This window comes from Loa loa (assembly GCF_000183805.2).
Source record: "Loa loa unplaced genomic scaffold supercont3.14, whole genome shotgun sequence".
Taxonomy (NCBI): Eukaryota; Metazoa; Nematoda; class Chromadorea; order Rhabditida; family Onchocercidae; genus Loa; species Loa loa.
Window position 1 is genome coordinate 488122 of NW_018108194.1, and position 17106 is coordinate 505227.

The 17106-nt window shown below is 33.3% G+C and overlaps 3 protein-coding genes across 3 annotated transcripts in view; 2 read left to right on the forward strand and 1 right to left on the reverse strand.

Annotated features, from left to right (window-relative positions):
* Window positions 1-1606, reverse strand: part of LOAG_16715 (UBA/TS-N domain-containing protein) — a 6105-nt gene extending 4499 nt beyond the window's left edge. The window contains exons 1-2 of the mRNA XM_020449364.1: window positions 1435-1606; window positions 1002-1236 (exon numbers count right to left, since the gene is read on the reverse strand). Coding sequence (XP_020307136.1) covers window positions 1002-1236; window positions 1435-1566 — 367 coding nt within the window. The 5' untranslated portion in view covers window positions 1567-1606. The remainder of the gene's footprint in view (window positions 1-1001; window positions 1237-1434) is intronic.
* A 1274-nt stretch (window positions 1607-2880) lies between these two features.
* LOAG_03556 (hypothetical protein) lies at window positions 2881-13694 on the forward strand. Its single transcript, XM_003139093.2, has 27 exons — window positions 2881-2995; window positions 3638-3734; window positions 4237-4430; window positions 4765-4887; window positions 5191-5434; window positions 5561-5694; window positions 5804-5967; window positions 6348-6471; window positions 6562-6621; window positions 6768-6839; window positions 6911-7039; window positions 7285-7424; window positions 7590-7689; window positions 7848-8028; window positions 8166-8334; window positions 8441-8626; window positions 9022-9091; window positions 9660-9815; window positions 9940-10044; window positions 10126-10250; window positions 10894-11020; window positions 11272-11469; window positions 11968-12055; window positions 12127-12229; window positions 12519-12660; window positions 13133-13267; window positions 13379-13694. Exons 1-27 carry the CDS (start codon window positions 2900-2902, stop codon window positions 13529-13531), a joined length of 3615 nt encoding a protein of 1204 aa, XP_003139141.1. The 5' UTR covers window positions 2881-2899; the 3' UTR covers window positions 13532-13694.
* Window positions 13695-14762: 1068 nt separating this feature from the next.
* The window catches only part of LOAG_16716 (lipid depleted protein 3), a gene marked incomplete at its 5' end in the record, with an annotated part of 28878 nt that continues 26534 nt past the window's right edge, over window positions 14763-17106 (forward strand). Inside the window, 6 exons of the mRNA XM_020449365.1 lie at window positions 14763-14816; window positions 15085-15247; window positions 15567-15711; window positions 15806-15972; window positions 16161-16307; window positions 16683-16910. Coding sequence (XP_020307137.1) covers window positions 14763-14816; window positions 15085-15247; window positions 15567-15711; window positions 15806-15972; window positions 16161-16307; window positions 16683-16910 — 904 coding nt within the window. The remainder of the gene's footprint in view (window positions 14817-15084; window positions 15248-15566; window positions 15712-15805; window positions 15973-16160; window positions 16308-16682; window positions 16911-17106) is intronic.

The window sequence follows — 17106 nt, forward strand, 5'->3', positions numbered from 1 at the left end:
TCATTGAATTATTGTGTCTCTAGTAGTCTTTTATATTTAAAAGACTAGAGTTTAACCATTGAGCAGTCAGTCCTACTACCTTCATTTTTAATTATCATAACAATTTACGTAACACATATTAAATTCTTTTCCTCACCGATGCCACCTTAATGCCAAACTTGCTTTATCAATATAAAATCTGACTGGAATATATTATTTGATTAAATATATTGCTGGTAATTAAAATTCAAGAGTCATTCAAAAGTATTGTAATACTAATTCGCAAAACTTACTTTAAAAATATTTTTATGTGGAGGGAAATATAAATGATCTTCCTTGTGCCACTCTAATATCATCATTTCAAAAGATTGATCTTTTCTATCATTATGCATTTGTCCATTCCTTACTAGAGTCCACCTTCAATGCCTGTGAATTATCCCAAACGTTACTTGCTATATTGCCGCCAAGCTGTCCTTGAGATGATGAGTACTGATGTCCACCTCGATATGAACCTCGACCGCCACCACGTCCACCTCGATAACCACTACGTCCTCGTTCTACTCCTCGTCCTCGCCCATATCCTAACAAAATGAACATTTTGGTACGTTTGATATTTGGAGCTGTTCGGCATGATCTAATAAAAAGCACTTCAGAAAGAAGTGCTTTTATTAGATCATGCCGAACAGCTCCAAATATCTCCTATATTAACCAATATATAGAAACAGCCCCAATATATATTAACTAATTGCACATTCCCAACACATTTGAGGACTTATGTTTCTTGCGGAATCAACGAAAGTACGATTTTGTTGCGAAAACAGCACGAAATCTAAATTTTTAACTGCATAAATTCTGGCAATGTGTGCACAACACCGCCTGATCTCACAACATCCATTACTAAATAGATAGAAAATCGGTAAGGTTACAAGAACTATCCTACTAGCATATCTTTCAAACCTAAACAATACATCCTAAATATGCTAGACGTAAGCAAACAGAAGTACTAAGAAATCAAATCCTACCGAAATTATTCGATGATCTCGTGCTGTTAATTCGGTTCCTATGAGAATTCGATTCTTCATGCTTTAATTCCTCAGCTTCAGCTCGTTTTGCTCGTCTGCTTTTCTGTTCTTTCCAGACATTTTCATCTGGATAATTGTCCTCCAAAATGGCATTTACTGCTTCTTGGACGTCATTATTATTATCATAAAGAGCAATTTCCGCCTGACTTACGGTACATCGTGTCGTCTCCACTACCTGAAATTTACGTACGTAATATTCTAAGTTCACAAAATAAAATTCCAATTATTTCCTAGCTACTGAGACTTCCGACTAAGATGTTGGAAGAATTTATTATATAGAACAGTAAAATCCTGCAAGGCTTCAATACAGATAACTATTACGAAATGAAACCAGCGTCAACATCACACAAGATCATCAGTAAATGACTTCTACCTTTTTCACAAGCTTCTGTATGTTCGCACGATCGTCATCTGTTATAGACAAATCTTGCGTTAATCTGGCAAGCCGTAACTGATCTTGTGTAGCACGGATCTTCTGATCACCTACTTCACCTTTGCCGCCCATTTTCTTTCAAATTCAGAAACTAGAAATCAAACCTAAAATTATTTATTTATAGTTACATATCATCCATGCTTTTTAGTATCGTCAAACGTGTAATCCAACATAAAAATTCCATTCAAATTTTCAAGAATTGAAATCTGAAAATAACATATTTGAAAATATATTATCAAGCTGATTACCACTCACCAGAGAGACTGGGTAGTAAAAAATGAGATCCTTAGATCTTAGGAAGAGTCTCAAACAACATTGGCTCTTAAGCTCAGTTTGAGATGAATCTCGTCAAACACCGGGGAATTGGAAGCTCGTGACCGACAGAGAACATGAATAGGACGAATGTATGTCTCTTGACATCAAACCATGTCTGTGTGTTCACATGGTCACTCAAACGTGTCCACACGTGAAAAACCCCACGCAACCCAGCGTGACCATGAACTCTAACCGACCCACGTCGAATATGCAACCGTCCGCTACTCCCCCTCTACCCCATACTGAAAGTTTCCCCAATGGATCAAAGATATCGTTTCAAGACCAATCGAAGAGCTCTATTTTCAAACAGCATTTGTTCTACTGATGCAGCACTAAAGCGGTTTTACACGTTCCCTTCCTGACGGAAGTAATTCCATGTGATTTGACGTATGCCGCACGTGTAGTTAACAAAGCGTTGCATTACGCATGATATAATATATAATAAACTTACAATTGCTGGTTTTATTGCAGTATATTCTGCCATGAAAATTGAAAGTTTGACACTAATCCCCTCATTACAGTCCCATTATTAAGACACGCATTTACCAACGATAACTTTTTTAGCAAGCCCAAAATTACCACTTGAATGGAACTGGGAAATTCCGAGTCATTCTAAGGGATTTTACAGTGAGTAAATTATTCGTTGGATCCATTCGTTTGATTAGCGTTGTATGTGTTTCCGTATCTGTAGACATCCACTGATGACTAATATGTGACAGCACACCTCGCCATGCGTCCTTATACTAATTATCATGCAGCGATACAATGAAGTTAAACGATCCGCAGGGAATCTCGTGAACTTTTATTGCGATTTGGAACCCACAACACTTCAGTTACGTAGATCTGCCTGAGAAGGCATCAACAGAATAGATTCCGAGTCACGAAAATTATATGATAATGAATGGAGGTTAATCATTCATAGAATCACTACTAAGTTGAGAGATTCGTGAATACTACTGTCTACTTCCAATCGTACGCTAAAGCTCACAACACCTTCGAAGAATATGTTAGAAATTTTCCTAAGAATGAAACTGGTAGAAATTCGAGAAGTTTGTAATCGTTATGTCAACATTTCAGATTGATTCAGAGAATGGCTATGAAGAAGCAAGCATCTCTACTTTCATTTTTTACCAGAAGTCCAAATCCGAAAAGTGCATTGCAAGAGGAACCCATCGCAAATAAAACGGTCTACAAAATTTAATTCTATTGAAAAGAAATATCTGTTAAAAAATCTCATTGAAAAGAAAACAAATTAAATAAATAAGCTTCAACTAAATAAAAGTATTCTTAGGGATGTGATTTCAAATTATGGATTCAGAGCTTAGTCTCTTCCAGCTTCTCACTACTACGTATTCCCAAATTCCGTAGTTATCAAAGGTTATCCCGCCTTTCTGAGGGTTCACATTTGTTCCCATCCTTTTACAGATCAATTAAAATAAAAGCGGAAAAAGAGTCAGCGGAGAATTAGAAGTGTAAGGGTAACGAGAAGCAAATACTTCAGTAATTTTTATTGGAAATAGAATTAATGATCAAAAGTTACACTTAAGCAGTAATGCAAAAATGAAACGACCATAGAACATGCTGTCAAAGTTGACGTAGATTATTACTTGGTCAGTATTTTCTATTGGAAAATACTGAGTATTTTCTATTGGAAAATACTAACCAAATAATCTACGTTCTATTGGAAGTATTGGAAAAACAATGATATTCTCCATTAGTCATATATTTTCCGAATATGATTCGGTTGCACTGCAGTTCAGTGCTTCAAACTTTGGATTTCTAATTTTTGTGCTTCTTGAATGAAAATTTAAAAATCACTTTTTTGCAGACCAAAATAGTGAGGCGTACCACCCCTTCCAAGATTTCAAGAATGCAAAAGAATGGTAATGTGGAAAGTGATATCCGAATGGAAGATGACACTAAAAGTGCTTTATTTGAAATATAATTTTAGCAGTTTGTGAAAAATCATGATCGGCAATAGCAAACTAGATTTATTTCAAAAAACGGGTTTTGGCAGCATAAGCATTAGGATTTTGGTCAACTTTGATTTGTTTCCGCTATAGACTTTCGCACAACCGAACGTCACTTACGTAAAACGCAGAGAAAGCCTCATTCAAAATCCGGAAAAACTATGAGATCCTACAAATGTTAATACAATTTATATTCATTGGGAGGTGAATTAAGTTAGTACTGTGAATTTTTCTTTTTTGATTAATCATTTATCTGCCGACATTTTTCATAATTAGATTTTAAATGTTATCCATACTTATTTCACTGGAAATATTGGACTTAACAAATAGGTCGAACAATTTAAATTTTCAAAGTTTTAAGGAAATTTCTTTTAACTAATAAATTCCACTCTCCACAGACTGATCTATGAGATTTTGGAGCAAAAAAATCCAATTTATACTGAATTTACTTATTAAGACTTGCATACGAAGCGACCACCAGATGAAGAGCTATCATCATTAAAAAAGTCATGCACGAAACGTCGCCGCGTGGTGGTTTCATCAGATTCAGAAGATAATGATGTTGAAATGGTAAACTTGAACAAAAGTGAGGAAAACATGCAGCAAAGTCCACGATATAGATCACTGAAGAGCGGTTTGCTGTCCCATTTGGTTTGTAAAATTTGATCGATTTCGAAGTTATCTGTAACAACAGTTGGAATTTTAAGACATTATTGAGGCATAAAAGGCCATTATTATGTATAAAATATAAAATATATAAAAAATAAATTTGAGTTAGGAATAGGGTTAGATCTCCGAATTTTAATCTTAAATCACTTAATAAATCATTGGTAGAAAGTTGAAGTAAATTGAAGCTTTGCGGTTGACTCAAAACTTGTTAGAGTTTCAACACGTGTATTGGTTATGTAGATTCAGCTTAATTTTGAATTATGTTTTAATCAATAGATTGAATTTAACTCAAAAACTACAATGTTTTTTCTTTCAGAATTCACCTCGTCGTGAAAATATTTCTTCGCAGACTTCATCAGTATACGAGTCCACATCTTCAAAGCCTGTTGTGAGTGAGATGACCATATCGTTTATCAATTCATTCCGCGCTTCAGAACAAGTCTGTTGAGTCACTAATTGTATTCTTTTAATTAGCTATAATATTCCACACATTTATTTCTGTGGATCCTGAACAGAGTTCGGGTTGGAAGATTTCTTGACTAAACTCTTTCCTCACTTAAAGCCATATATTTTCTGATTTAATCATTTAAAAAGTTTTCTGAATATATGTGTTGTTTTCAAGCAGACATTTGAGATCTTTAGATTTAAACGTTAAACAACCGATATTTTCCAATTCAAAGCCCTCGGAAGTTCAGTAGCCATTAATTGCAAGTAACTTCTCAATTAATTGATTTAATTCTAGGATTCATCTGTGTCGTCATCAAAACTAGGTTGTTCAACTGATGGCGATGTATTGGATGAAAGCGCATCTACTGCATGTTTGACTACTGTGCCCGATATTGAATCTGTGCGGTTTCCTCATTTAGACTTCGAATTTTTACAACCAGACCGCATTCGCGATGCAGATAAACGTTTACGTAGTCATCCAGATTATTGTCCGCGTACTTTATATGTACCGGATGCATTCATGAAAAAGCAAACGCCTGGTATGACGTTGTGATTTATTGCAGATTTAATGGAATAATAATAATGATGTGTGATTTAGATTTGGACCATATCTTATTTTTATAGATGTTTTTATCATAAATCATAATTTTCGAATCGCTTTTTAGGACATCGACAGTGGTGGGCAGCTAAATCGGCGTACTTTGATACAATATTGTTTTTTAAAGTTGGAAAGTTTTATGAAATGTATCATATGGATGCTGTTATTGGCGTCGAAAATTTAAATCTCAATTACATGAGGGTTAGTTAAAGTCCACTTATTTTAATCACTTGTTCGTTTACTCTTTTCTAGGTCATTTTAAATGAAGTCTAAACTTCTGGAACAAATTTCAAAAGTTGAATTTCTTTAGGGTAGTTTTGCGCATTGTGGATTTCCAGAAGTAGCTTACGGTCGTTTTGCCGATCAACTGGTTAATCGAGGATATAAAGTTGCCCGCGTCGAACAAACCGAAACACCAACGCAATTGGAAAGCCGAAATAAAATCGAAAAAGCTAATGACAAAGTTGTGAGGAGGTGTGATTCAAAATAAGCATTTTATTGTGACAGTCACGGATATTACTGGCTTGTCGAAATTTTTCTCGACACGGACAATGCTAAATAAAAAAAGCTTTAATTTATTTTGATTTTCACTGTTTGGCTTCGAACTATGAAATATTTGCTATTAACTTTTAAACTGTAGGGTTCTTTATATAATCGCAGTACTAATTCCTGTTGCTTTTTTATGCGAGATTAGCTTTCACAATCGAAATTACTTCCTTGAAGAAATCGGTGTTATCATTTTTTTGCAAACCTAATACTTTTGCGCTCATGATTTTTTTTCGAATATGAAATGTAAAAAAATGGATGAAAAATTTTGGATACAAAATGCAAAATTTGAATGTAAAATATTTCAGGGAAGTGTGCAATATTACTACTCCAGGTACTCGAACATATGGAGTACTTGATGGAAATGATGAACAAAGCACTGTGGATGTGATGGACACAACAGCACGTTACTTGTACGCTGTAGCAGAAAGGGTGTTTTAATTTTGATAGCCAATTGTTTTCACCACGCTATTTTATTCATCAACCAATTATATCATTAGATAGCATAGATTTGTTTTTCAGGGTACAGAAAGTGTACAATATGGCGTCTGTTTTATCGATACAACCGTCGGTCGATTTTACGTATGTTTCTCTTCCTTATCTAAAAAAAGCTTTTTTGAAAATATTCGGGAAATTTTTTAAAAGATGTAGTATACTCTCAAATTGATAACTTTTAGCAATCTTATTTCTTGGCCTTTATTTTTCAAAAAAAAAAAAGACGATTTCAGATTGGCTGCCTCTCAGACGGCAGTAATCGTTCTGCTCTAAGGACATTATTCTCTCATTATCAACCAGCTCAGGTTTGTGCTGAACTAGCCTAAATGAACAATTAGTTTTTAATTCAAATTTTGTTTCATCAAAGTCTTTACAGATTTTATATGAGCGGGGACGAGTTTCGGCGTCAACAATGACTGTATATAATAGTACCGTGAGTGCGGTGCCGAAGGAAGCGCTATTTCCGAAGAAAGAATTTTTAACATCCGAAGACACTTTGAAATTGGTACGATTTCAATGTATGGGAAAAGTCTAAATCCAGATCCTTTCAGATATGCCAGTCTTTGTGCTTTTCTTTTCTCATTTCTGATTACATCCATTGCTTTTTTTTTTAGAAAACATTTCAATCTCAAAATAATTTGACAAAACCAAATTTACGTTATAGGCTGCTGACAAAATTTCTACAATGAGTTTTACTTAGGTTATTTAAGTAATATTGAGTCAATGGACAAATTTTAAAATTTGTTACAGCTGGCAGACGATAAATATTTTGGCAAATTATACGATAAATGGCCTGTAGTCTTACTCGACATGATTGATAGAGACAGCCTTATTCCAAAGTGTAATCCTGCGTATGATGCTTGTGTTTCAGCTTTGGGAGCTATCATTTGGTTTGTTCATTCAGTGTTTAACTTCATGTTCACGGCTTGCTTTACCGAAATTCATTGAAATTTGTTACTTCCACATCTCGATAAGTTTACATAGCTAACTTCAAAGCATTAAATTTATTTGAAAAGTTTTCTGATGAAATCCTTTAGGTACGCTTCAAATTTCAGGTATTTAAGAAGATGCTTTGTTGATGTTGATATGATTTCAATGCGAAGATTTGAGCTGTATAAACCTATGAATCTTACGGGACCTCTTTCCCATGATAAGGTTAACTTATATCCTATTCTCGATCAATTACATACTTCCACCGTTGCATTCTTTCCACTTCTTTCCTATGCTATCTTTGTAATTTTGGCTTTTTTTTTGTCTTTTTATATTTGCAATAAGTAGTCGTTGTGATCCTTTGATATTGTAAATTTTTTAAGGATGAAATAGAAGTTGGTGTACACTACTGGCGCGGACGCCGTCTTATTCTGGATAGCCTTACTTTGAAACATCTAAATATCATACCGCCTATTGGTTCTATGAAGAAATTTGCACCGCGTGACCCAATCACCACAAAATATACGCTTTATAATGTTATTAATAAATGTGCTACTCCCGCAGGTATAGTTTTCCAAAATTTTCAGAATACCCTTAAAACTTAGTCCTATTCATTTTTTACATTTTAGAAGTTTTATAACATTTTTCTGCAATTCGTCATTTTTTCAAACGATTCCGAAGTTGTCCTTTAATGGTCTCAGGTAAACGTCTTCTTCGACAGTGGGTTTGCGCTCCTGTTTGCGATCAGGAGATCTTATCTTCACGGCAGGATGCAATAGAATGGCTTTCCGAAGCGAGGTTGAAGGGATTTATTGATAAAGCCAGGGAACGCTTATGCAAAGTACCTGACCTGGAACGCTTAGTTCAAAAGTAAGCTTCATTTTCTGAGGTATAATAGAGTGCAAAGCTTTGCTTTATTGGAAAATGTGCTTGTTTCCTTTTCCTTTTTTTCTTTTTATTTCAGTATATATTTCAGAATACATACATTAGGATTGAAATACCGTGCGGAAGAACACCCTGACAGCCGAGCGCAGATGTTTGAAACTATGCGTTATAATAAACGAAAAATTCGAGATTTGGTCCGGGCTTTGGAAGGTTTCGAACATATTCAAGATCTACGTCTAAAATTTATGGAAAATTTTGGCGAGAGTCAAAAACCAGTGTATGTAATCTGATTGGTTGTTTCTTGTTTCTCTCGCGTCCATTATTTTAGCAGTTTATATTGCAAGTAACAAGAAATTCTACTAGAACATTAATGACAAGAATTACTTTGAATTAGCGAAAAGTTTGCCGATTAAGTAAAGTCTTACGATTAATTTCAGAGTCTTGAGAAGTAGGAATAAAACAGTTCACATTTTATCCGCTTTTTAATTTGAGTCGCATTCATAGTCGATTTTGAAAGTGTTGCCGATCATAAATCATATAGAAAGTGTTGCCGATCATAGTCGATTTTGAAAGTGTTGCCGAGCATAAAAAAAAATTGATTGTTGATGAAGACAGGGATTTTTCATTTTAAATAGTAATTAAAGACTTTGTGTTAAACAAAAGTTATTCCAGCCCTGCATTATTGGAACGATGCTTTGGATATCGATTTCCCGATATCTCAAATGATCTTGAACATTTTAAAGTAAGTTACAATAACTTATAAAATTTTCTTTGGTACTGTAGGAAATCATAATTTGTAGAATTAGTTTGCAGTTGTTCTTGTAATTTTTCATTCTTTTGTTTTTGAACTTAAGTATGTCTCATAGGCTTTTTCACTGAGCCGTGGAAGAGGATTTTCCATACCTTCTTGGTTTATTCATTACCCATCGTGTACTTGTACTTATTATAGTAAAATCCACCCATTTAGTTATCTGTTGTTTTAAGCCTAGGTAAATCAGTCCATTTCTTTTCTAATACCTACTGTTTTCCACCAATATGTTCAGAATCGGAGTATTTTCGGCTGGAGCCTGCTGGAATCTACTTAACTCCATTCTTTGTTAAATTAAATCAGTTTCGACTTCAGTTCTTTGGCGGATATGGAAATGCTTTGTATCGACCTTTTGAAGATATATTGAGCTGCTGTAGAAATTATTTACTTAATATATTTCACGCTTATGATTTGAAATTTTCGAGCGCACTTCATCGATTGTATCATTAAGCTACTTAGAATTGGGGAGTAGGTGAGGAAGATTGTAAATGTAATATTGCAGAATGCATTCAATCGTGATAAAGCACAAGAAGAAGGTATTATTGTGCCAGAAAAAGGTGTAATTAAGGAATACGATGATACGATTTATAACGTAAAGGAATGCATCCATGAATTGGATTTGTATTTGAATGTCATCAGGAGGCAACTACATTGTTCAGTAAATATTTTGTTTGTCATGAAAATGAATGATTAAGAATTATATGTAGACGGCATCATTTGAAGATCTTGGATGCATTTATTTTAGCTTTATCACTATTATTAAGATTTTTAAAATGTTTGAGAACATCAATTTCTTTGGAAGCGGACGATCCCGTTATCAGCTCGAAATACCAGAAGGGATAGCTATGAATTTGAGCCATGAATTCGAACTTAAATCCTCTCGAAAGGTTGGATAATATTAATCAAATTCCGTGTTTCATTTTGTTTCGTTGTATTTTCATTCCATTTACTCTCATTTTTTGAAATAGGGCTACAAACGGATGGTAACAGATGAATTGGTAAACTTGGTTAAAAATCTGGATGAAGCTGAAAATCAACTTGATATTTTACGACGTGACCTTATGCGACGCGTATTCGCTGATTTTGGCGACAGGTTGGTAAAGCTTTCGAATAAATAATATTATTCGATTTTTTCGAATTAGTAAAGTTAATCAATACATAACAAATATTTTATAGACACGTTTCATAACAATTGAAATAGTGATAAATTAAGTTACTACGACTTTATAAACTTGAGACAGAAAATATTCAAAATAATATATTGAGTTGTTTATAAGCAGTTTTGGAGTATTTAAGTCATTGTTGGACCAGTTAATGTACACAATCGAGATGAATATGAATTTTGAATCACAACGGTAAAAGTTAATTGTTCATTGGAGACTTGTAATATCTGTGTCTGATAGGTATAACACTCATTTCTTTTGTTGCTGATCTCATACGATCGCGACGACAGCATCTTAAGCTTAAGTGAAGAACAATGTGAAGAAAAGTGAAGAACAATAATAGTAGATACCCTTTTTTATATAGACTACTTTTGCATATTGTATGGTAATAAATGCACTTAATTACTTCGATGATAATCTCAAATTCACACCAATCTTTTTAACTTTGAAACTCGATTGTTTGAAATTAATTAGCCATAAGTTCACTATTTCAGCAAATTCAATTCTAAAAATCTTAGCTATCAATATTAAAATAGTAGAAAAATTGCAATAATCAATTTAGTGAATTTGAAGGTCTATCAAATGGACAATGGTTGTTGAACGTATGGCTGTATTCGATGTGCTTCTTTCTTTAACTCTTTATGGTCAGGATTGTGGTCTAAATATGTGTCGTCCGCAGTTTATTTACGATAGTAAGCTGGTATAAGTTTGTTTATTCGTGAATTATAACTTACAAGTTTATTTATTTACAAATATTTATGATGTTTTCAATCAATCAAGGTCTAATTTTATATTAGCTTAGATTGATACTTGAAAATGAAGTTGATTGTTATTTATTGAAATTGTCAAATTTTATTGGAACCTATTTGCAAAATCACTGTTGTATTGAATAGTCATAATTATGTAGCCATGACTGTTATGTGAATTTTTAAATCATTGGTTATCTTCCAGCCAGTATTAGAAATCAAATCCGGATATCATCCGTCGCTTGCCGCGATAGCTGCTTCAGGGAGCAGTTTCACATACATACCAAACAGTGTTTTACTGGGAGGAAATCAACCATCGACAATTTTGCTGACAGGTCCAAATATGGGTGGAAAATCAACACTAATGCGTCAAGTTGGTGTGCTGGTTGTGCTTGCTCAAATAGTGAGTGCTTTTTAATATTTACAGAAAAATGAAGGACTGTTTTAACCATACTCTATATCTGATATGGCATTTATGCGATCGGGATCTGAATTTAAAAACTCGTACAGTCATCATGCTATGTATTATTTGAGGAATATTGCAGATTTGACTTATTTTTCCTTAACATTAAAATATCGCTGTATTACCTGCTAGGGATAGATTTACCTTCAGTACAATTGAGACTATCTTTCCCCGTCAAAAAATCACAACATTTTCGCGTATTTTCTATTAAATCTTTTTATTTTTCGCATGTCATGTTCCCGTATCTTGAAATTTTTAACTTTTACTAAGTTTGTCGCGAGAACAGTTCTAAAGGTTCTCAGAATTGTATTTTTAGTTTTGATTATTGTTTCATTTGTATTTCTTAGGTTGTTAAATCTGAGTATTTAAAGTTATCCAGTTGTTTTGTCTTTCACATCTTTTTTTTAGTTTGAAAAATACTGCATTTTCATATTGTAGGGCAGCTTTGTACCTGCGGATGAAATGAAATTGTCACCAGTTGATCGAATCTTTACAAGGATGGGTGCAGGTGATCGAATTACTGCAGGTCGATTCATATGTTGTTTCTAAAATTTCGGAACGTACTTATCAGTCTATATTTTCAAAGTTATATTTTAGGCCAATCTACTTTCTATGTTGAATTATATGAAACGAATTTGATTTTGCGAAATGCAACTAAACATTCCCTTGTCATAATGGATGAACTAGGTCGAGGGACAAGGTAACATCTACATTTTCATTTACTTATGTTCATAATAATATTTATCACAGGATAATATTCATATTTGGTTCTCTTTTTGCTAATCGAGGTTTTAAGTATCAATTTACAAGATGTCATCGTGTCAGTTATAATATGCACTTTAGTTCCTGTCTTAAAAAACTTGTGGTGCGCGTTATCAATTGTCGCGTTTGTAAATAGTTTCCATAAATTATTTCATAGTAGGAACAATTTTGTGATTTTTAAAAAAATAATTTTTTACAAGACGATATCAAATTGAACATTCTTTTAGTACTTATGATGGCACCGCTATTGCATATGCAGTGCTGCTGGATATGGCAACCAGGCTGAACTGTCGTACTTTTTTTTCTACCCATTATCACGGCTTATGTAAAGCAGTTCAAAATATTAGCAGCATCAAAGCAGCACATATGGTTAGTTTTCTACTGCAAAGTAGTGACAGTGGAAATACCACTGAAATTTTAAGTTAAATAACTATCCAAGACTGACATTTTTAATAAGATATTCATTACAGCTTATCTTCTTTTGCAATATGACTATATGACGCTCAAGTATCATACTCCTGAAATAAACCCTGATATCTGAGCTTAGTTACCAGAAGTGCAGCTGTTTCACTTTTTGACCATAAAAAAAATCCTTTTGGTTCGCTTGTTAATTCCATTTCAATCTTCCATTTCAATGATTCATCTTCAAATTTTAATTGTTTTTGCTATTTTTGTCCTAGAGTTTTTTTCTGGAAAAACCGTACAAGTGGATAGTGACATTTCATCATCTTTGTTTGATATATAACGGTATTTACCCGATTCCGCCAATATCTGCGTTTTTTATACCAAATCCGTTAGATATCTTCATTTTCAGATATTCAAATTTAAGTATTTTTTTCAGGCTTGCATTGTTGAAAATGAAAATGCCGAAGATCCAACGATGGAAAATGTTACGTTCCTGTATACGCTAACAGATGGAATATGTCCAAAATCTTATGGATTCTTTGCTGCGAAAATTTCGGGACTCAAGACAGAGGTATTTGAAACTTTTGTCATTTTATGACCAAGATTTTATTTTCAATAAATTTTTCTGAAAATGATAATAAGTTGTATTTGAGCAGAGTATCACTTTAAAAACAAGTTTCAGGTTATTCGAGCTGCATTTGCTGCTTCACGACATCTTGATGAAGGAAAAACACGAAAGGGACGTATGGCGGAATTACGAAAACTTGCATTGAATGAGGAATGTAGCACAGCACAACTTAGAGAAATAATTCATTCAATGTTGGTTTCATCGTAAAAGTTTTTTAGAAGACGAGTGTTTTTTTCTATCTGAATTTTAGAATCCTATTCATTTGTTTCTTTTGGTGTTTATTGCTTTTTTGGTATTTGTTGAAGCGGAATGGCAAATCATTAACTGTCAAATCATCGCCACTTTTTTTCTTCGTTTTTTTTAACCAATTCAGAGGCATATACCAAGTAGGAAAAAGAAACTTTGTTAATTTAATATTCGAAGTCATGATATTCCAGAATTAGTGGGTAGTTTAGTAAATTTATTTATTGAAAGCCTCCCTGATCATCTTACACTGTACATTCAGCTAATGGCAACGGAATTGCATTCTTGTTAAGAATGTTTCAATGGGCCACTTAAAACTAATTTACACTATATCAGTTGAGATTGTTGGTGGTTTAAATCTTCAACGAATCGGGTTTAATTTTTTTTTAATTCTAGAATGTACATCTCATCATACTCAGTCGTTACTTTACTGTAGCCTTTTCCACATAATCTTGTGTTATTGTATTACTTATGTTATATTTTGTGTGCATATTTTATGAAATGCTGTGGAATTTATTTTCCTCGGAAAGAGTGCAAATTGTACCTCTTTCATTTTTAACGAATTCAGTATAGTAACTGTTGACAAATCCTTTTATTTCTTTGATTATGGGTACGTAACATACTTATGTTATAAGAATGTTGAAATTTATCAAACATTTGATCATATAGCAAATATATTTGACGTGACGTTTATCTGATCCGACTCGTAATTTCGCGGTCTCTTGGATATTTTATTGCTTTTTTATTGCATTTCCACAAAATCTCGCATTTGCTGTTAATTTGATCTGGTATTTTTCGTTTTTTTTCTTGCTTAAATCGGAGCTCCTTTTTTTCTACTTTTTAAGTGAAATATTTTGTCGGTAATACTCGTTCCACTTTTGTCGAGAAAATTGAAACTTGTAAATAGTTCATGCAAATTTTAATCTTTTTGTACAAGTGCGCGTGAAATTATGTCGTATGAAAGTTGAATTTTATATTGTTTTCTTTTTTGTTTTTCGCTTCATTATATCCGTACAAGCAATACTTCACAATAGAAACTCGGCTTTGAAATGACATTTTTGAAAAATTGGCTATATGTGAGATATGAAATTTCAAGAGATGTGAAAATCACAATGATGATGACGACGACGACATGAATCACACGGGTACATTGCTCGGCAGGGGTTTCTCTTTCTGGAAAAAAAATAGTTCTATAATGCTACCAGGAGATATCAATCTAGAATGGAAGGATTATCGAGAAATTGTTCAGGTAAGGTATTTTAATATTAAATAGGGCTAAAAGTAACGAGATATTAAGATATTAAATAAGGCAAAAAGGCTGACACGATATTAAATAAGGCTAGAAGTTAAAACTGGTTCTTGCTTTGAAGTTACACTTCTGGTTGCCAAATTATGGAAGTCATAATTGCTGCTTGTTTCTGTTTAACTATTTAATTCATGTTATACGTTTTACTGATGACAATACCTTCTCTGGAGGTACATACTGTCGGCATCCTTTATCTGTAATAAATTTTTAGCCGGACAAAGCAAGTTTTTGGGTCATGCTAGGAAGCTTGCTGTTATTTATTATATGGATTGTTTTTATAACGTACTACATGTCTCGACTTATTGGCCCAATCGTGGCATTTGTGCTTACGCGAATTGCTCATCTGAAAGGATATGATGTGCAAATATCGATGGGTGAATTTTACATCAATTTCTACCTTTATTTAATTTAACATTTCAACTTGATGAATTTTATTTTCATGAATATCTCTTAAGAAGTTTTTAATTCCCGTCGTAATAATTTTTCGAAATTTCTGTTCAATAGCTGCAAACATTTGAAAAGATATGTTTCGGCAAAAGAGAGGATTTACAAGCTGTAAGTTGGTTTGCTTAATTTTCCGTTAATGATGCAAAAATTTTAGTGCATAGAGCAATAAAGAATTTTCAGTACATTGGGCAGTTTATGGGTACTTTATGAACGCCAGTTGTTTGCTAACAAAATTCATTTTTTCAGGTTCATTTTCCATAAGTTTCCTTTCTGGCAAAATAATGTTCCGCGATTTTCGTTGCATGTGTCAAAACTTCTTATTCTGTTGCAACGACGGATGGATTATCTTTTCATATTGGAATTACATTCCATCGGATTATGCACATAAAAGGTTTGATAAGAAAAAATTTCGATGGAATTTTTGTTTGATAGAAAGATGTTACATTCATCCAGGGGATGCATTTAAATAATGTTGGAGTTTTCAGTAATATTTCGAGACTGCATATATCTTTAAATGGCTTACAGCTGCATATCTATAATCGCTTATCAAACTACCGATCTTTAGCTAGATATTTTGGCCTTGAAAAATTGTTTGTTCTGTTGAAAGATGAAGCTGATATTAACAAAGCACGACGGTTTACAAAGTACGACGGTAAGTGAACAACTACGTTTTGTAGTTCATTCATACTGCCTATGAAATGCATATTCGTCTTTAGGGATCAAATTTGAAGTTGAATGGATAGGATCATTTTATGTATATTGGCATATTTGCACATACTTTGGGTATATTTGCATATAAACTTGAACTGGGATAGAATTTTCAACTTTTTGCTATTCCAGCAGAAGAAGAACTGGAATGGGAAAAATATTATGATAATTTGTGGTCTTTAATTGGTTATATTAAACTAGATATCAGTTCGGGACGCCTGGTTGCTGGGAACTCACTTTTACCATCAACAATTGTTTCATCTTTTGAAAACTATACGTGTAAGTTACTTAGTAAACTTTTACAAAAAGAAATTATAGACTAAAGTCGAGTATACCTCTTTTGGAAGATCTTAATTAAACTTTTTGATTTCTTTTTTCAAATTTAATAGAAACTGCATCTTTTTCTGGAATATAAAATTCGTTTAAATTATATATTGTCATATATGAAGTCATATATGATTGAAATACTGCGGCAGTGATACGAAAAAGTGTTTTCCGGTGAAATGAACCGAAAAACAAGATGTATGAAGTGCGTTCATAAGTATATCTGGCCAAAACCAAGTTTTCTGTTCTTCTTTAAACATTATCTTTCAGTACACAAATTACCAATGCATCGCAACTTTGCAGTTTATTTCTTTTTATTTGTCATTTTAGCAGAAATATCACTCAAAGAATATAGCAAAGGTGATGATGTAGCGCTGCTTAGCATTATTGGTGGCACGGAAAATGTCCGTGTCACACTGGTACAATGTGGTCAATTTCTGGAAAAAAGATCGCCAAATTGTAATGGTCGATTTGATCCACCACCTCGAACAATGGGTGATGGCTTCTCGATTATTCAGACGGCGCATCTCAATTTCTTCTACAGTCAGTCTGTTCTGGGTATATTTTAATTTCCTATATAATTATTCCACTCTTGCATAAAATTCGTAGTTTTCTTGCTATTTCGTAATTTTTGCTTTTATAACTTTGAGTTTTTACTTCTACGTAAACAGAATGAAAAAAATTGTTTTGCATAAATTGATTCTAATATCACGAACTTGCAATCAAGTTTGTAATTTCGTCTCCCATTTAGCAC